General features: G+C 34.2%; 1 protein-coding gene and 1 non-coding gene across 3 annotated transcripts; both read right to left on the bottom strand.

Moving 5' to 3' along the window:
* Window positions 1-283: 283 nt before the first annotated feature.
* aldoaa (aldolase a, fructose-bisphosphate, a) lies at window positions 284-10,329 on the bottom strand. 2 transcript variants are annotated; one of them, XM_005164116.5, is made up of 7 exons: window positions 10,260-10,329; window positions 8,431-8,549; window positions 7,202-7,468; window positions 6,465-6,625; window positions 3,499-3,757; window positions 2,294-2,493; window positions 284-768 (listed from the first exon to the last, which is right to left on the bottom strand). In XM_005164116.5, the coding sequence occupies exons 2-7, from the start codon at window positions 8,540-8,542 to the stop codon at window positions 673-675; spliced, it is 1,095 nt and encodes a 364-aa protein (XP_005164173.1). In that variant the 5' UTR covers window positions 8,543-8,549; window positions 10,260-10,329; the 3' UTR covers window positions 284-672.
* Window positions 10,330-12,833: 2,504 nt separating this feature from the next.
* Window positions 12,834-21,508, bottom strand: si:ch211-198p11.6. The gene is made up of 4 exons (XR_012401143.1): window positions 21,369-21,508; window positions 18,178-18,288; window positions 16,570-16,707; window positions 12,834-14,316 (listed from the first exon to the last, which is right to left on the bottom strand). It is a non-coding gene; the product is annotated as a si:ch211-198p11.6 (transcript).
* Between the last annotated feature and the right edge of the window lie 321 nt (window positions 21,509-21,829).

Raw genomic sequence — 21,829 nt, 5'->3', positions numbered from 1 at the left:
CTCAAACTTGAATTATTGAATATTCTGTTGTTGTAATTAAGTCTATTGTTAATTTTCAGTCATTTATTCAAAAAATACTATAAAGCTGAAAAATGTTACTTTTGTTACTTTGCAAAAATGCTCCTCAAGTCAATAACCATCATATAAAACTAAGTTCTTGATTCAAAAATAAATAAATAAATCACCAGATAGGTGTTCAAGGGGAAATTTTGCAACAATTCTGACTCAAAACCTCACAAATGTGTCATCTGAACAACCACACAAACACAAAGAGGAACAACCGTTAGGTTAGAATAAAGATACTTTACTGTTCTTTTTCCAGTGTCTGTAATATTAAACATTTACGATAATAATACACCCTTGAAAGGTGTATGTGTTTTGTGCAAGTCAAATACAGTTAATAGAAGTACTACAAGTACAACAGCAACATTTCTCTACATCAGAACACATAGGACCGTCATTAAAATAGAGGGGGGTTTATATATCGAGGTTATTAAATCGTCATTATTACTCTTTTAGGTTTCATCTCTTAGTTTCATAATCTTGTTTCACACATGGAAGTAACAAACACTAGAAAGAAACAGGGAATGGGTCAAATGATGGAGTCAATAGCAGGTTGAGTGATTCTTCAGGAATAAGATGAGGAGTGAAATGTAAAAGGCATCTTGGTGATTAGTAGGCATGATTGGCCACAAAGAGAGACTCTCCAGCAGCAGCACCCTTATCTCCCGAGGACACATACTTTCCAACACAGGCCTGGCTGTTGTTCTGCAGATTTGGGAAACACAAGACAAAAATGTAAATCAACATGAGAAATTCTCAGCCTCCTTCTGAATTGATACTTTCATGTCTTTATTTCCAATGCTGAAATTAAACATTGGTCTTTTAAAGTCTGTGAATTCAAAATGTACAATGTCTCTTTTGCTAGCGCACATTGTTGTTCTTTAGGTGAACAATTAATTAGTGCAAGTTAATCCATTAAAAATAAAGGCATAAATGCATGATTTCCAGTAGGACTGTGCGATTAATTGAAACTGTAAGTTGGACATGCGTAATTTCTAAATCGTGTTACAGCATGATTTTCCTGCAGTATGGTATTTGAACCAATCATAGCGCAGCACACCTAAACAGTGTGTGAGAACAGGAGACAGAATAGCCTGCGTATAGAGCAATGATGACTTCAGCACAGTGCTTGGTGCAAAAAAGTCAACATCTGTGGTATGGGATTAAGTAACTTTGGATTCAGGAAGGCTGATGTATGGCAGAACCAGGTAATTTGTAAGGCAATCATATATTGCGTATAAAAGTGTGTGGAAAGTGTGAGCGTGTCACTTTCTTAAGCATTTTTAATGTGCTTTGTGGTTGCTCCTTTGTCATTGCTCAGTGACCATCAACCGTTTTCTCAGAGGATGATAACCTTACAAAACAGTGCTGCAGTACGATGCAAGTTTCATGTATGGAGAGAATGAAAAGCACTTCAGGTGTCTTGTGTTTGTCTGAGGTAACTGAAATGTGTATATTTCACAGAATGTATGAAGCTAATCAGTCAGTACTTGTTACGGTCAAGAAAAGTTACAGCAATTTAAAATAGTTACATTTTAAGTTTGTCTGATAAGAGTGGTTTTCAGCTGGGTGCACCAGGCATACAAGCGCGAGAGTGCCGCTCTCAATGTGTGCACGCAATCAATCTACCTCTATTGGAAATGATGGACTTGTGCGCACAAAAGAGCCAATATGTGAATGACCCATTTCACGGCAGCGCCACAAAGAGGTCTATGATCTATGCATGTCAAAACAAATCTGTGAACACGCACGCAACTACTTCTGATATTTGGTCAAACAGAACATCAGAGCACACACACACACACGTTTTGCTTTAGGTCTGTTCTAAAGTTACAGCTTTAGTAGGTGATTTTTATTTTATGTCTGTTTTAAAGACATGATACAGGTCTTTAGTGAAAATCTAATTATTTTTCCTTTTGAAATATATTTCAGAGTCACACTGTAAACACAGATTCAGTCTGTGAGACAAAATTGTGATTAAAATCTAAATATTGTTCAAGTAAACCGTAATAGGCTTCTTTTGCCCATATCATAATTCCCAGACTATATTATTCTTTATGCCATTATCCTTGTAGTCATAGTGTTGATTTTTACACTCTTGTTAAACTAGTTATTAGAATGTCACATTCATTGATATGGCTGATGGCTTACAGAAAGAAGCAGTTGCTGAAATAGGTTTTTGAATTCACAGATTAGTAACCTCAGATGATCTTAAGTTCTGGAAACTTACAAGAGCTCTCTTTATGAACTCCTCCTGGCAGGCCTTGCCGTTCTCCTTCTTGCCACCCCAGGCTTTGAGGGCAGATGCCTGCAGTGCACGACCGTAGGAGAAGGTCAGAGCCCAGGGCCTGTGAAGAGGACACTGGTTCATGGCATTGAGGTTGAGCGTGGCCTCCTCCTCACTCTGGCCTCCAGACAGGAAGGTGACGCCTGTATCATTAAAAGGTGTGGCAAAATGAGTCGGGAACGTGAAAACGATAATGAATGATAAAATAATGGACATGCTCTAGAAGTTATCTGTGATAAGGTAAAGCCTGTGTCATCATGAGCTGAGTTAGCAGAGGCCTGTTTACACCAAACACAACTATTAATATAATGATAAATACATTTGTATCAACACTGACGAATGATAAAAATCTGGTTATTTTTAGTTGATACTTTGTAACACCCCTTGTAAGCAGCAGATGAGCTCAGTGAGCTTCTAGCGCAGTGGTCACCAAACTTGTTCCTGGAGGTCCGGTGCCCTACAGATTTTAGCTCCAACTCTATTCAAACACACCTGAACAAGCTAATCAAGGTCTTACTAGGTATACTTGAAACATCCAGGCAGGTGTGTTGAAGCAAGTTGGAGCTAAACCCTGCAGGGACACCGGCCCTCCAGGACCAAGATTGATGACCCCTGTTCTAGCGCATCTGACCAGTGAATCTTTATTTTAACAATGTAATAATATAATCAAAATACTTTAGTGATTATAATCAGTGTAGTGGAATAAAAACCCCATATTCCCTAGCATTTTTAAAAGAGGCAACACAAAAATGCTAAAATTAGCACTGAATACTTGAAGTACGTTTATTTTTACACTTCAATTTGCAAAGTTATAACCAATCGTTTTTTATATAGTCATCATCTTTGAAAAGTGGCCTCAACTTCAAGTAGTGCTTCTTCACAATGACATCCGTGGCTTTAAATTGGCCAAGCCCCTTTTATATGAGAGGATTCTGACTAGCAGTCAGTGTTTTATTGTTTGTTAGCCAAGAAAAAAGAAGTTCTGAAAGTGCTCCCAACAATATCATCTTTACATCTTTATCATTATGGTTGTAGTTTATACTCTGCTGTTGTTTTACATTCAGAACTATTTTTAGAACTCAATTGTTATTCATTATAGTTATCGTGCTTTGGATTTGAAACGCCCTTAATCGTGGTTAAGTACTGACCGGGCACAGCAGGAGGAACGGTGCGACGGAGAGCTGTGACTGTGGCCATTGCGATCTCCTGAGGGGTGTTTTTCTGGGAACACGCGTGTCCTGCAGTCACCATGTTGGGTTTGAGCAGAGTGCCCTCCAAGTAGACATGGTGGTCGGACAGGGCCTTGTACACAGCAGCCAGAACCTTCTCAGTCACATACTGGCACCTCTTAAGGTCGTGGTCACCATCAGGCAGAATCTCAGGCTCAACGATTGGAACGATGCCATGCTGAGGAGGAATGCAAGATTACATCAGCGTTCAAAGCATACAGAAGAGTGGGGCTAAGCAAATGTTCATTTATCATTTTAAATTACCCATATTTTAAACTATGGTAAATTTGATACTGATTGTCAGAAGCTGTAAAGCATGTTTTTTTTCAATATTCTACATTTCATATTCAATTCATCTTCATTTCTATAGCGCTTTTACAGTGTAGATTGTGTCAAAGTAGCTTGACATAGAAGTTTAAAAAGTAAACGCAAATATGTGTGAATAAATTACAAGTTAATTCAATTCATCCTCATTTCTATAGTGCTTTTTACAATGTAGATTCAGACTGTATTAAAGCAGCAAAAATAGGTTTTACAATAAAGAGAACTATATTTTAGCCATTTTCAGGTATGTTTTTTGTTTTTCTTCATTATGTGCTAATAAAAAAAAAGAGGAAAAAATCAGGTTTTAACATCAAGTGTTGAAGAGTACAGTATAGGGTTATCACATACAGAGACACTGGAGCGTTTTAAGCGATGCAGATCGCTCGTATGTCAGCTAATAGACAAAATAAGCTGATCGATGTGTCCCTTTTAGGGATGGGAAGATTAACCAATATGTATCGATACGCGGTCATGCGCGTGCACGATGCGAGTGCATCGGTTGAGCAGCAGAGGATGAATGAGATTTTGGAAGCAAATCGAGATGCATCGGTTTTTGTGAGATGCATCGGTTTTTCCGAGATACAGTTTATATTTTTAATATAGAATGTATTTTTTATTTATTAACAAGTGTTGTCAATCTGTTTTTGGCGCATAATTTAATCGACCTACATAAAGTAAGCCTTAGCAACGGATTTGTGGATGTGCACACACTACAACTCAGTGTATCAGGTGTGCGGATGAAGCTAGTGGAGCGCCCTCAGAAAGCGCGAGAAGCAAAACAAACATTTTATTCCCCACTGAGTTTTAAATCTAAAGTATGGCAACATTATGGATTTAAGGATGGACGACATGACAGATGCAATTTGCAAAATGTGCCGCGCATCTGTAAAATACGCGGGCAGTACGACTAATCTGAAATCTCACTTGAAGCGGCGCCTCGGTGTTGTTGTGAAAGCATCTTCCAGTGTTTCTGCATCCCCGGCTTTCGCACTGCTTCAACCAGCTCCAAAAGTGGTGAGAAAAGCATTGCAAGTTTTTTTCCATGCGCAACAGTTCTGCTCGCTCTACGCCAATAACGAATGCTATTGCATTGTTCATCTGCAAAGATATTCAGCCTAGTGTCACGGAGAACGAAGGTTTTAAACACCTCCTCCTGTTAATTTTTATTTAATTATAATAATAATAATATTAATAATAATAATGATAAAAATAATGGGTGGCACAGTGGGTAGTTTGACCACCTCACAGCAAGAAGATTGCTGGTTAGTTATATTTTTATTAGCCTGTTGTTTACAGTGACAGTGATGTTTCAAAGCAGCATAACACTGCTAGTTCACAACCTTAAGTTTTGAATAATCAGTGGCAAAATATATATTTGCAAAACTTCTTTTCATAGTTGAAAAGTTAAATCACAATTCTTGTTGTGCAATGCTAAATTTATTTATGTTGAAAGAGTGCAAATATATACATATTTTTTTTATATATATTGCACTTATACATTCTGTTTATCTTGAAAATACTTAAATAATATGTGCTATAGGTTCTAAAATGGCCCTCTACTGTAAACTGACACTCTGGCTCTGAGAGAAGAGCCAGTTTGTAAAAAAAAGTCTTGGTTTTGCTTGGTTTATAAATAATCAAACTCATTCAATGGCACAGCATCCTCTTTCACATCATCTCATAAACTTGATCTAATTAGTTAGTGCTGAAATATCGCATCGTATCGTGATATGGGTGTGAATCGTATCGTGTTGCATCGCAATGTCACAAATGTATCGCTAATATATCGGATCGTATTCTTTGTAACGAGATGCGTATCGGATCGGCATTATAGCTTAGATGCCCAACCCTAGTCCCTTTATGTGTGAATACATTCAGTAAACAGCAGTGGGTTTGGTGAACTGATGACCTTCATGGCCAACCAGTCTTTTCTGTTAAGCACAAGAACACAATGGCAAATCAGCGCTGTTTAAGAACGTGGTCCACACACTGCAAAAAAAATATAAAATTCTGACTTCGATTTTTTGTCCATATATCTGAAAATTCATAAATCAATAAGCATTTTCTAGACAAGCAAAACTTACTGACTTACTTTAAGAAATAATATTCCAAAATGAAGTGAGTTCTTCCTTAAAACAAGCTAAATAATCTGCCAGTGTGCTAAGCAAAATATTCTTATGTCTAAAGTAAAAACAAGATTATTTTGCTTAGCACAATGGCAGATTACTTTTCTTGTTTTAAGGATAAACTCACTTCATTTTGGCACATTATTTCTTAAAGTAAGACGGTAGGTTTTGCTTATCTAGAAAATGCTTATTGATTTAAGAATTTTTATATATTTGGACTAGAAACAGGACAAAAATGCAAATGAGCATTTTTTTGCAGTGCTTAAATGTTTGCGGGAAATGGACGTTTTTAAAATTTCAGTACTCATTGGTATCGAATTCCAGTATCATGACAATTTTGCAAATGAACTCTTATTATATATATATATATATATATATATATATATATATATATATATATATATATATATATATATATAGCAGTCTGTGTCTTACCATCTGGCAGATGCTGGCGTAGCGTGCGAGAACATTGGCGTTCTCGATGATGGCCAGTCTAGAAGGGGTTGTGGGAGTGATCTTCAGCACACACCTCCACTTAGCAAAGTCTGCCCCGTCCTTCTTATACTGAGCACAACGCTCGTACAGACCATCCAGACCTGCAAACACAGACACAAATAACAATTTAATGAGTCATAAGCACAAGTAAAAGACTGCGCCCATTCAATATCGGTCAAAGTCCACCTAGCATTACAGCTCATATCCAGCATTACAGTGGATATGAAAAGTTATAAATAACTATGTGTCATTTTACTACCCGATAATCGATTTCACACATTCAGATAAAGTCAAAATTATTAGCCCTTCTGTAAATTTTTTTAATATTCCCTAAATTATTCCCCTAATATTTGTATTTTCTGGAGAAAGCCTTATTTGATTTATTTCAGCTGGAATAGAAGCAGTTTTTAATAAAAAAAATAAAAATAAATAAAACATTAAAGGTCAATATTATTTGCCCCCTTAAGCTATATATATATATACATTTTTGATTGTGTACAGAACAAGCCACTGTTATACAATGACATGCCTAACTACCCTAACTTGCCTAATTTATCTAATTAAGTCTTTAAATGGCACTTTAGGCCAAATACTAGTATTCTGAAAAATATTCAGTAATTTATTATGTACTATCATCATGGCAAAGATAACTTCAACCGTATTTAAGGAAGTTTCACCTTGTGTGGTGGTCTCTCCATTGGTGCCAGCAAGGGGAACCACACCCTTGTCCACTTTGATGCCAACTACCATGCCCCTCTCCTTAAGGTAGTCCGAGAACACTTTGCCATCATCTGTCTTCTGGTAGAGGGTCTCGTGAAAGAGGATGACGCCACCGATGCAGGGCTTGACGCGGTCGTCTGCCGTGAACAGAAGCTGGCGGTACAACCTCCGGTTCTCCTCTGTGTTCTCAGCATTGATGCTCTGGAACCGCTTGGCCACGCTACCTGCACACGACCAGCAACATAAAGACCATTACAACACAAGCTAATAAAAGAAAAAAAAATTTTTTTTTTCTTATACATTTAATCACTTTCCATAATTATTGGACTTGTAATATTGCATTTACTGATTGCACCATCCTGTACACATTTTAAGAATCATGTGTAAGATTACAACACTGAATCAGAGATGACTCAATGCTGCTCACATAAGCAACTTCTTGTGATTTAATTAATTAAACTTATTTAACATTACAGCCATGAAATCACGAAAGTGACGCATTACATAAGCTTAGAAATAAAGTCAGACTCAGTTACATAACCAATCAAATCATGCCCAATGTAACTTGACGCAATGTCTTGATTGATGTGACCTGAAAATGGAATTTAAAATGAAGGGCTGCTCATGTTTCAACGCTATTTTGTTTTTAAGATGACTGAAATTACAGATTTAGGTTCAGTTCAATAATGTAATTGTCACAGTGTCATTACCACTAGATGTATAGCTTTATTAGTTTTGGCAGTCAGTTATCAGACACAAAAACATTTTTCTAAATCCTCAGATTCCATTGATTATTGAAATTTCAGATAATGCATAAATCTCCATTTCCAGAAATTGACTGGTTTTATGGTCCATGGAAACATATACAAATACAGAAAAAGACAATTCTCATTTTTTTCTGGATGTACAATGTATAGTGGTGTATTTTTTTATAAAAAAAACATTGCTGCATAAAATAAAAAGACCATTTTCAGACATTTGGTTTGCCTTTTTTGACAACACAACACCAAGGTTTCACTTCAGATACATTAACAAATAAAATCAGAGATAGGATTTAAGATGACTTTTAAAAAACCACAACAATTAAAAAATATATATCACAATATCTAAACCTTTTTCCTTTGGCAAATGGAAGAGTCTTTATCAGTATTATGCAAATGTATGTAGTGTTTTTAGGCTAAAGTACCTGTAGACTCATCAGCAGCAAGGATGCCTTTGCCAGGGGCCACAATCCTTTGAGCAATATCGCTCAGCTCCTTCTTCTGCTCTGGAGTGAGGAATGGGTAAGCGTGAGGCATCTTGACTCTAAATGGAGAAATGGGAGGAAAACACAATTACATAATCTCTCAGATTCAAAAAGTCGAATAACATTAAACCACGTACAAACCACAACATTATAAAATAAATAACAGCTAATCACGTGACTGGTTAAATAAACACCAAGGAGGCTTGGCAAGGATTCAGATAAGGGTGTGTACTCTAAAACTGAGCTGAAAACTGTGATTTTTCCTTCGAATAACATCATCTGGTCATCGAGCTAGTGATGCAACGTGTCCTTGAAGCGCAAACGCGAATGACCTCCTCAGGCTCACCGACTGATAAACGGAAAAACGACGAGCAAACGACTACTTATACTTGCTTTAGCTAATACTCCAGAGATGTTGTTTATTAAAGAAACACTTACCAGTTAAAAATAAAATACGACACTGCGATGGATTCCGGAAAACACTCACGGATCAGCCTCGACCACGTTAATAAGTTGCAGTAAAGGAAGGAAATCATCAAGCATTTTTACACAAGAGAACAGTTTGACCAATCAGAACAAGAGGCACGTTTTGCTGGGCAGCGGGATTGGTTGCTGTGCTCAGGAAGGCGGGTATAAGGAGACGTAATAAAAAAGGGAGTGGCTTGATTACAATGTGAGGCGGGGCGTGTGTACTTGATACGTGACAAAATTCACTTGCTGGAAACAGAGGATGTTGCGTGGATGGAAATCAATTCGCTTGACCTTGGCTGGCATCATGAGTGTGCAGTTACTCAGTCATGTGGCGTATTTTAGGAATGATGAAGGAATGAATGAAGAAAGAATGAATGCTGATAACATTGTTCGCCAGTCAATTGGACACTGAAGAGCAGCTCCACAAGAGGCCTCTTCACATTCCAGTAACAAACTAACACCCCCACTCAAATTGCATTCAACCAAAGGCCAGATTAAATATAGACAATAATTTAATGGCTGAAAGCCACTGATCCAGCTGGGAAGGTTTTATTTGGGTAAGACAGTCTGAAAAGCCTTGAGATGTTAAATGTTCAATAAAGCTGGAATACATTATTAGTTCATGCTAAAATAACAGATTATCAGTGTTTTGGGTTATTCTGTATCTAAACATGATAATTAATAATAATTATAATGAATAAAACATGTAACAACAGCAAATAGATTATTTAAATGCATTTAAATAATAAATATTCATATACATATTTTGTAAAAGCACAGAACAGGATGCTTTTATTAGTTTAAAGAATACATTCATTGGCATATTTTATTGTAGTATTTGATTAACATTTTAGTTTTTAATGAATAATACTATTTCTATTAATAAAAATACATGAAATTATGGAACAGCAGTGTGTAAGGAAATGCAAAAATTAAATATATATATATATATATATATTACACACACATTACTACATTTTTAAATAATAGAAATTATAACATTAATAATAATAATAAATGATAGATGGTGTTGCATTATTATTATTGCTATCACAAATATTTTAGGTTTAAAATGACATTATTACAATCATTATTATTCTTTCTTTTAATATTTTGAAACGAGCAATGTACGTCAAACTCATGCAACAGTGAAGCAAATGCATTAGAAATAAAAGCAAATGCAAAACAAAGACATCAGAACATAGTCAGTACAGCAATAACAATACAGTGCTCAAGATTTACACTTAATAAATCCTCCAAAAATAACAGAAATCATGTTTTGTTTTTTTGTTTTTTACCGTGTAGCTGGATGAGTGAGCAAGAGATACTCCCCGAATGGAGGCAGAGGAGGTCTGGACCGTCTGTGACACCCGTCTTCTGCCAGGTGACCTGTATTTATTCAGCTGCCATGACCTTTGACATTACGTGGGTTTGGCTAATCTTAGCAGCGGGCAAACCCACGATGCAATCTGAGAAGGGCGACGGGACATTCATGTACACTGGCATTCAGCAAAGAAAGGTTAAAGAGAAAGGCACTCAGCGGCATACACTAGGCACATGATTATTCATGCTGCTACATGCACAAACTGCATCATGCATGTATATTATTTCCAATGAAGCAATAATGGCCTTCAGGGGTCTAGAAATAAAGGCAATGTTCTGAATAATATGCTTTTTGTCTTTTTATCACTTCATACACTCTCCATATGAACATCCTCAGCCCATGAGATTACGGTCATCAGAAAAGAGATCAACTGTCATGAGATCTCCTGTCATGACCTTTCATCTCTCAAATGTCTGCTATACATAATCAGCAAGAGCTCATGAAGACACAGAGGACATAAAACAGGGTACATAAAGGAATGAGGGAAATTCAATACCTTGTATGACCTTTTTTTAAGTCTCTTTCTATACATTTTAAGAGTTCAAGGACATTTTAGGTTTTAACTGGTACTACTGGCAATGTTTTTAATTTGTATTATATTTACTAAACACTTATTGTAAGAAATTAATCCTCAACTAAATCAGTCATCATATATTGAATACAAAGCGCCAATAACAGTAGGGATAACAGTGTTGCCTTGGTTACTGCAGTAAACAAAGCAGCGTGAGGTCAAATCAAGTAGGATTTTAATTATCGTTTATTTCATGAACTACACAGCACTCCAATATTCAGATTTAATACAGGCTTTAACATATTCAATTCAATTCTTCTTTATTTCTGAAGCACTTTTAAAATGTAGATTATAAAAGCAGCTTAACATAGAAGTTCTAGTTAATTGCAATTGAAACTGTGTCAGTCCAGTTTTCAGAGTTAAAGTTCACTTTAATTCAGTGTGGTTTAAGTTTCACTGCTGAAAGTCCAAACACTGAAGAGCAAATCCATCAAAGCACAGCTCCCAAACAGCTATACATTTTAAAATTAAAAAAATTATGAAATTTAATAGCATGTAAAATAGCATTTAAGATTTTTCAATACTTTTTAAGGGCCATACATTTCTCTAAATTGATTGATCAATTTGTAGTACTTTTGCAGACCTCTGTGGACACCGAGTAGAAGGCCTGTCTTAAGAAGTGTAGAAACAGCAGATTAGTTGAATATTTTTGCAATGTTTTATACTTGTAACCCTGGATTATAAAATCAATCATGTGTCAAGTTTTGTTTAAAATTGATATTTATATAGCATCAGAAAGTTGAATAGGTAAGCGTCAAATATTTATTCAAATACAATTTGAAAATCTAAAATCAGAGTAAAAAAAAACGAAATATCAAGAAAATCACCCTTAAAGATGTCTAAATGTAGAGCTTAGCAATGCATATTGCTAATAAAAATAAAAATAGTTTTAGTTAATTATTAATATAGTTAAATTTTTTACAAAATATGACATATATACTTGATCATTTTTTTACAATGTATTTTGGTTATTGGCAAAAATATACTTGGTTTTGTGCTCAAGGGTCACATATTGTTAAGATATTCTGGTGTACACAGTCCTCAAGATACACTACCGGTCAGAAGTTTTTTTTTTTTTTTTTTTCTCCATGTGTGCGTTTTTTTTTTTTTTTTTTTTTTTTTTTAAGAAAATTATTCTGTTTATCAAGGTGGCATTTATTAAATCTAAAAAAAAAAAAAAAGTTAAATTGTTGAATATTTATTACAATTTTAAATAACTGCTCTCTTACTGCATGTAGTTTTATATGAAGTTATTACTTCGGTAATTATTGCTTTTATTACTATCACCATTAATAAGGATATTATTAATAACAGTAGCAATAATAATAATATTAATAATTATTATTAAAGTGATTTCTGAAGGATTTTGTGACTGAAGACTGGATTAATGAAGCTGAAAATTCATCATTAAAATCACTGGAATAAATGATTAAATTAAATAATAAACTACTTTTGAACAGTTGTTTTATAGTGCAATAACATTTTACTATTTGTACTGTATTTCTGATTAAATAAATGCAGCCTTAGTGAGCAGGAGAAGCTTATTTTAAACATTTTAAAATCCTACTGACCCCAACTTTTTGACCAGTAGTGTACATGGAAAATAATGTCAGACATGTTTTATAAGTAAATCCTGCAACACTTGTTTTTGTACTAAACTTGTACACTTGTACTTTTACTAAAATAACTTTTTGTAGTCCTTTTAAATTTAACTTAATTCTTTGAATAGTTTAATTCCTCCTTTACAAGGGCTGGCTTTGCTTATAAAATAGCATGTTTCATGCAGTAAAACAAAGAGAAATCAGGGCTAAATTGTTATATAAATAAATGAAAAGAAATATGAAGGAAATCTAAAATAAAATAAATTCATCATACACTCAGTAATCAATATACAATAATAACAATACTTTAAACAAATTCATTTTTGCAGGAAATCTTTAATTTTAAATCTACACATTTACAAAAATAACATATTTCTATATAAAAAAAATTCATACAAAAAAGGACTATGGTGACTGCAACACAGAAAGATTATGTAAATCACAGTAAACTGGCTGTTGGCATTAAAATATGGCCTCATCCATAACAGTACATGACATAAAACATTATTATAAACATATTGTTAGATCATATTTCATATATAACAATCAAAATGATGGCCTGTCAATAATATACACTTTCATCATTACACTAGATACCACAAAAACAAGTTATGACAAGGGTTATTTAGTGAATCAAAGTGGAACAATGCGTGTAAACTACTGATGGTTCATGTTCAATTGAAAGTAAAATGTAGTCATTTAGAGCATTTAGTGGCATAAAATCACAAGAAAGGCACCAGACATGTTCAGATTCCATTTCAGACAAAACAATACTAAAGTTTTAGCTATAGAAGAGTAAAACAAATTAAATCTGTATTTGGCAAAATGAAAAAAAAAAAAATGTTTCAATCTGATAAATGCTAAAAAATGACAAAATATAAATGCTCTAAATGACTTATTAATTTCAATTCCTATAAAATGTTCGAACAAATATTAGCATACCAATTTTCAAATGCTCTAATTTTTCCATATATGACAAAAATAATTATTGATTTCTGACTAAGACTATATAAAATACATAAATGAAAACATTTGTAAACAAACCTTTGTGCTGAAAAGTAAAAATCTGTTTTAAAAGTTCATGGCACTGAAAGCCATACACAGTATAAAAGAGATTAATTGACTTTACTTTTAAAAAGGGTGTAAATCCATTGCATTAAAAATATTACTTAGTAAAATAGACGGCTGTATTATTGTATATGATGACATGAGACACCAATACCACTGTTTTGTCATTGCAAATCTTTAAATAAGTTAAGTGAACATAACAGCTTTAAGTTACAACAGAATTATTTACATTTTTACTTACAGGTAAAATCAACTTTAAGGCAATGGATTTACTAAATTTTTCAAGTAATCACTATCTTAGTGCTACAACTATATATAAAAACCCTTAACTTAGCGCTCTGCAATTCTGTAATGCTTGTGTACTTACAGCACTTTTTATGACAAAAATATGTCCAATAACTCTCATATGACACTTTAGCAAAAGAAAAACAGTCATAGAAAGTCATGTTTGAAATTTTCATGTCAGATTTTTCATTTCTTCAATTGCTCTGATTTGTTGGAGATGCTGTAATGTTTCCCAAATGATGCAAACGTTACAGAACGATGAGAGTTTTAGCGTAAAACATGCTCAAGTATCACATGGAGTTTGTAAGGCATCTTTTATAGTAAAGTGGGTGGGCATCTTCCTTCATCCCTCCACTTTTCTATTTAAACTTGATCTCGAAGCAGATGCAGTTGATGGAGTCGCACTCTGGCGGTTGACAAGTACAGGCGCAATCCATCATGGTACACTACATAAAAAATTAATAAATAATAATAAATGTAAGTAAATAAACAAAGGTCAACACAAACATGCTGAGGGTTATTGTCATGAGTGTACTGTAGTATAATTCACAAAGACGTATGGAAATGTTGTAGATCTACTGAGATTTTAATGAACACAGAAAAGCAAATGCACATGAATGTTAACACTGATGAACCAGAACCCAGAACCAAAGAAAGAAGTGTATGTAAAATATTCAACAAAACAAGAAAAAAGTGTGTTTGTTTGTTGATTCATTTATTTATTGCCATGGCTTATGGCTAGGGCCAAACAGAATCTGCAGACATTTTTTGCTATTTCTGCTAAGAATTTTGGTAAAAATCTGTAGATTTCTGCGGAATTTTTTTGAGATTGTTATGACTGAAACTTTAATATGTGAAATAAAAAATTATATATTTTTAAAGTTTTTTTAATATTTAAAATGCAAATCCAATTAGATTCACTTTATTTTTGGAAACAAAGCAAGTCTCTCAAAAAAAATCTCTACTAAGAGACACTGCATTGACACTGCATTGTACATAAATCAGATGAACATTTTCATATTAGTCAATAATTTTACTGTATTTAAAAACTGAATATAGATTTACACACATTTACTCAAGTAAATAAACAGGACTAATGATGGGCTGAAAATCTGCGGAGTTCTGCGCTTGAGATTCTGGGTGGGCCTATATGGCTACTTCATAGCCAGATTATAGCTAAAAATATGTTACAACAACTTCATAATTAAATAAGACATGATACAAGAAAATATATTAACAAAAACAAAACATTTTACAGAAACAGGCAAGTCATCATAACCTTGACAATTCTAAGGTTTATATTTGTTTTTGTTCATATTTTTGAGGATGTTAGAATTTGTGGACTGTTTGAGTTCTGAACCTTGAGTTCTGATATAATGTGTTGTCTTATATGTTTCTACAACACAATATGAATTTAGTAGTCAAAAAGATCAGTGACTACCCCAGATCAAATATTTTGTAGTTTAAATCCAAAATGAAGTTTAAAAGTTGATTTAATAATAATGTGACAAAAATAACAATAATAATGTGAATGGATAAATCATTTATAATAAATATTGCAATATTAATCTAAACTGTAATAATTTACAGAAAGTTTACAGAAAAAAACAATAGTATTTGGATGCTGCCTTTATGATGCAAGCTGAGATTGCATTACTCAGCGATGCAATGTCAGGCACAATGCACTCAAATGGAGCGAGTGACGTCACTGTGACGATTCTACTTGTTTTCATTTTCAGTCACAAGATGGCGCCAAACAGTTAGTATATACAGCTGAATTCAAAATGATTCTTTCTCCTGTGAAATTATTATTTTTTGATTTTCCAAGTGCTGTTTAACGAAAAATATTATTTTTTCCAATACATTTTTAAACATAATAATTTTATTAACTAATTTCTAACAACTTTTTTATTTTTATCATAGTGTCAGTGAAATTTTTTTTTTTTTTTTTGCAAAATATGAGTAGTATTCAGCTTGAAGTGCAAGTTTAAGTTTACCTAGGTTAATTAGGCAATTTCTGTTAATTAGGCAAGTTATTGGATAACAGTAAAGATTTCTTAAGGTGCTAATAATATTGACCTTTATGATTATTTTAAAAGATTTTAAAAGTGCCTTATTTCATCCAAACTAAAACAAATAAGACTTTCTTTAGACAAAAAAAAGGAAATACTGAGAAAAATTACTCAGTAAACATCTGAAAAAGAATAAAAATATCCCAGGAGGGCTAATAATGTTTGTATAAAACTGTATATATGACTATATTAACAAACGATCAAGATGATTTAAAGTACCCGAATGAGCCTGAATGACCAATCAGAATCAAGTAAACTAACATGAAGTAATATTAGCAAACAATGCACAATTGTATGAGCTTCATTCTGTTGTTAAACACAAAAGAAGATACTTTGAAAAACGAAAAAATAAAAACACAATGGAGGTCAATGGCCAACACACTTCAATGTAACTTCTTTTGTGTTCAACAAAAGACAGAAACTCAAACAGGATCGAAACAAATGGAGGAGGAGTAAATGATGACGGAATTTATATTTCTGGTTGAATGATCCCTTTAAGCAATTCAGATCTTTCTTAGCTTTTAAAAAATATCTTATAATTTCTGAGAATTTGTGTCAGGTGGTAAATGTGCGAGGAACAATAATCACACAGTGTGTAATGCAAGAAATAGCTCATGTGGGACTTACATTAGGAGAAGGACAGGAGTTGTCTAGACAGGATCTCAGAGATGGAGGACGACAGTCACATGACTGTGCACACACTAAACAGTACTCGCACGGAGAGAAACCCACACAGCAGTCTGAACACCGAGGATCACATTTAGCCTGCAATTGGAGAGAGTCCTTACATAACAGCAAAATCTGACAGTGAAAGTCAAACTGCCTTTCAGAATAATGCAGCTGTGAAACATGTATACTTGAATGAGCCTTATAAATATAGTAACCTAGGGCAGCACAATATAACAAAATTATTGTTATCGCAATAATAGTACATGCAGCATCCATATCACAGAGGACAGTGCAATAAGTTAACTTAACTTTATGTGTGTGTGCTACATGCATTTATTTATTCAAATCTGACCAATCACATGGGGCCTTTACTATCGGTATCCCCACTACTTTAGTAGGAGGTATAGAGCTGAAAATAAACACTTATGCTAGTGACAAGAGATGAAAATGACTACAGCCTATAGGATTCAGAATTTTCTCTAAGGTTTTCTGTTATTTGTGTTGTTTTAGTTTATTTAGATTTAATTAGCACAGAAAAAAATTATTACCTATTACCGATCTATTATTGATTATTAAAATATCTATTATTAAATATCTATTTTATTTTAGTATGATCATAACACATAGATTTATGTATATAAAAATGTATTGCTGATAAAAGAGTGTTTTAAAGTATCATAAGAAATTTCATTATCACAACACTCAACAATATTGCATATTTTCTTAGTATTGTGCAGCTAATATACATTACACCTACAACCCAAATTCTGAAAAAGTCAGGATGTTTTTGTAAAATGCAATAATATTTTCATTTAATGCAATTATTACAATACAAAAAAAAAATCAATGGTAAAAACACACTCTAAAATAAAGCTGAGACAGAACAGAAGCATGTTTAAATGCCTTTGTGTCAATGGTTCTGGTCTGCTCAGAGATTGAGACAGAAATTTCTTTGGATTGCCTGAATATTTTCACATTATTATTTATGAGTAGTTGGGGAATGACATAATTATTTTCTTCTTTTATACCCACACATGTATTACCAGTTCAAAAATAAGCCATAAATAAATAAATAGATAATTAAATAAATATGAACAATTACATGAAGGATTCAACATGAGAACATTGTATCAAATCACCATAATATTAAATTACATTTTGTATTCAATCAAATCAAAATCAAATGCATTGTGAATCTTACAAAACAGATTAGTTTGAATATTCTATAATCTTTTTATTTGCCGTCCCAACGTTTATGTTGCAGCCATCACCATGTTTACATTTACAAAATGCATTTAGCAAAATTGTAAGTGTATTTGTAAATTAGTACTTTTATCAATTTCATAAAAATTTTTTAAGTAAAAGAACATGAATGAATTACAGAATTCTTGCATTTTACAAAAAGCCCAGATTTCCTTTCATTTTTGGAATTGTGGAGAATCCAGGTTGTATTCGAATGGGCCTTTATATAGTGTATAACAACAACTTTATTTGTTTACTCAGTTTGGCTCACAGAATGGTTTTATACAGCTTCTTTAGAAAGAAGAAGTTAAAATAATGAAATACCTTGAGGCAGTGATGACACCACAGCACGACTGCAAGAAAAACCATATAGAGTCCAACCGAAATCATGATGATGGCAGGCAGCGGGATGGGGAGATCCCACACTGGAACAGCCTGACAACACAAACACAGGTTGAAACAGTACCAAAAATGTGGACCTGAGTATTGCTCCACTAAATAAGACTGCATTACATGTAAAAGCACTGGTGTCAAACAGTTCTTCGAATCACAAAGCACTCTTCTCAAAAAGTACCTGAGGATAGTTTAAAGTTACTCTGGAAATTTGTTTGAAACATTTGAAGACATAAAAAAAAATTGGTATCTTAAAACAATGCTAACAATGGGCCTTTTGAAACTTTTCCCCAAATTATCAGTTTATAAATGAATCTAAACTTATTCGTGGCATAATAATGATCAAATTGAATCTCCAAAATGTTTTTTAGTGCAATTTGAGGGTTTATATTGGTCAAATATCAGATATCTTTACAATTTCAATCTTTTCAATTTCTCCATCTAAATGAGGACACGTGTGAACTTATTGTTTTTGGTAAAAAAAGGGTCGGATTCTAATAAATGCTTTTTGGAAAAATACGTTCCTCTGTAAAAAGTCTTGGTGCTATTTTTGACTCTGAGATAAAATTTGATCGCCAAATTAATGCGGTTGTCATTTTCAGCGACTTGGAGAAGGTTGCCTTCATCTCTTCTCGTCTTGATTCTTGTAACGCATTGTATCTGGGTGTAAATCAGGCATCTCTCTCTCTCATCTGCAGCTGGTCCCGAACTCAGCTGCCAGGCTTTTAACTGGCACAAAAAAGAGAGCAAATCATACCTGCACTGGTTTTCCTACACTGGTGCCCAATCCAGGGTAGAAATCAGTACAAAATATCGTTATACGTTTTAAAAGCCTTCAATGACCTGGCCCCTGAGAATATTTCCGAGCTTATTAACATACATCAACCCGTGAGATCTCTTTGCTCTAAGGATCGACTCTATTTGACAGTTCCACGATCATGCATGAAATGTCGAGGCGATAGAGCTTTTCAGTAGCAGCTCCAAGACTGTGGAATGATCTTCAACTCTTCTTAAGAACATCTCCTACTTTTGAGTCTTTTCAGGTCACTAAAAACACACTTATTTTCTTTAGCTTTTAATCATGTCTTGTGAGTTTATGTATTTTGGCTCCTTGTATGTTTGCATGTATTATGTGTTTTATGTACAGCACTTTGGTCCCCATTGTAATTGGTTGAAAGTGCTCTAGAAATAAATTGACTTGAGTTGAGTTAAGTTTACTGGCTACCAAAATAATGAAGATTTTCAGACATCTGAAGGTGTTCACAGTTAAAAAATGTAGCAACGCATTTAAAATTACAGACATAAAAATTTAATAAAAAAAAAAAAAACAGATAAAACTAACTGTTGGGTTAGAAATCATATTTTTAAATAACTTGTAATTTAATTTGATTGGGTTATGGGACATCTGCCTTTAATTGCAGGCCCATAGATGAAAGGTGGTTATTTTTTCACAGACAAATGTTTATTTTTCAAATACAATTTTTTACATGTGGCGACGCAGTGGCGCAGTAGGTAGCACGTTCGCCTCACAGCAAGAAGGTTGCTGGGTCGCTGGTTCGATCCTCGGCTTAGTTGGCGTTTCTGTGTGGAGTTTGCATGTTCTCCCTGCGTTCGCGTGGGTTTCCTCCGGGTGCTCTACCGTCCAAAGACATGTGGTATAGGTGAATTGGGTAGGCTAAATTGTCCGTAGTGTGTGTGTGTGTGTGTATGTTTCCCAGAGATGGGTTTTGGCTGGAAGGGCATCCGCTGCGTAAAAACTTGCTGGATAAGTTGGTGGTTCATTCCGCTGTGGCGCCCCCGGATTAATAAAGGGACTAAGCCGACAGGAAAATGATTGAATGAATATTTTTACATCATATACCATTAGAAAAATGTTTCAAATTAAAAAGTGGGACCTACTATCATTTATTAAGCAAATAACAAACTGACCAGCACATTCAACTGTCGTCAGTCAGAATTTGGCCATTCGAATAATTAAAATTTAAAACATAACAACAACAACAATCACAATCTTTCTAGCCTCTCTTGTAAAAGTGCTTCACACATTTTTTTAATTGGTCATGTTTTCTTTCAAGTAAAAGGTCCAAGTTCAACTTGTCAAATGTTTTCTCTATTTAAAAACAATATAGCGAAAGAATACTTCACAAATGTCAGGTGTTTTCTTGCACAGCTGGATGTTGAACTCATGAAAAATAATTGTTTGCATTGGCCAAAACTGATTACCTAAAGTCACACCAGGAATCTGCTTGGTCTTCAAGCCTTTTCAATGTGTTATTTTTACTATTTATGCATAGCAGTCAATATAGGACAATGAGCTCATGAATGGGATAAACTCTGGACCCTGTCAGTAAGGGGTGGGTCTTTCTGAACTCCCCTGGCTACAGGCCTGAATTATAAATGAACTACAGTGAGTTTTCAGCCTGGACACGTTTATTGAATTGGCTAACAAAATTAGAAATGTAGGTTCCTAATGTACATGTTTATAAAACTGTTCCTCACTGGACTTGAACCCTTTTGTGGTCAACTCCTCTCTGCGTCTCAAGTCCACTAACATACATGGTTGGTGAGTTAACTGGACAAACTAATAACAGCGGGAAAGCCGTCCACATGGAGGTAAGCGGTCAGCTGGTAACATAAGCTTAAAAAGGAACTGTCTCATATCGCCCTGTATCTTTCGCTTTAAAGATGAGATGCAATTTTCAGATTGAGTCTATGCTGTAAAGTTAACTTATGTCATAGATATTATAATAGAATGTATATAACAGCTAAGTATAAAAACAGAAAAGCATTTGTGCTGCCCATTACATTAACGTTACTAACCACTGTTTAAACTTAAGTGAAGTTACATGTCTGAGGTCATAACTTCTTTAATTCTACGTTACTAGAGCAAAAAAAGTAGTCAGTAACGTTATGCCAACTTTTACAGTCATTTTAAACATGAATATCCGTGTTTCTAGTTAAGCACATAATCTCTGATAGGTAAACAAATATAATGTGTGTACATCCCACAACGCAGATGTGCCGAGTAACGTTATACGCAGAATAACGTTCATTTACACACATGTTGATGTTCAAAATGTTGCAGTTTAGACATGTAACAAACACAAAGCAGTCGTACATACCATTATGACGTCGCTGCATCCCCCGTGCAGATGACTTGGTTTTCAATTATCAGGAGATTTCTTTACTTTGGTTAACCCTGATATTTACTCTGGTGAGCACATTACTTTTGGTGAGACTGGCCAAACGTTGTCGTAGCAACAAAGATATGACTTGACTTCCTGTGTTTGTACGGCGACTTGGAAGGAACAAACTCGTAGTGGCAAATTAGGTATTCGTATTCTCAGTAGACGTAAGTTAAAGGATGAACATGGATGCATTGAAATACATTTTATGCAATTCTTAATATTACATATAGTATTTTTTTACACAAAGCGATTAATTGTTGTAAATAAAATTCAAACTAAAATAAATTGAAGCTAGGGTGTAACGGTGGCGCAGTAGGTAGCATGATCGCCTCACAGCAGGTCGCTGGTTCGATTTTCGCCTGGGTCAGTTGGCATTTCTGTGTGGAGTTTCCTCC

This window comes from Danio rerio, chromosome 3, assembly GCF_049306965.1.
Source record: "Danio rerio strain Tuebingen ecotype United States chromosome 3, GRCz12tu, whole genome shotgun sequence".
NCBI lineage: Eukaryota > Metazoa > Chordata > Actinopteri > Cypriniformes > Danionidae > Danio > Danio rerio.
This window is presented reverse-complemented; position numbering and strand designations above follow the sequence as displayed.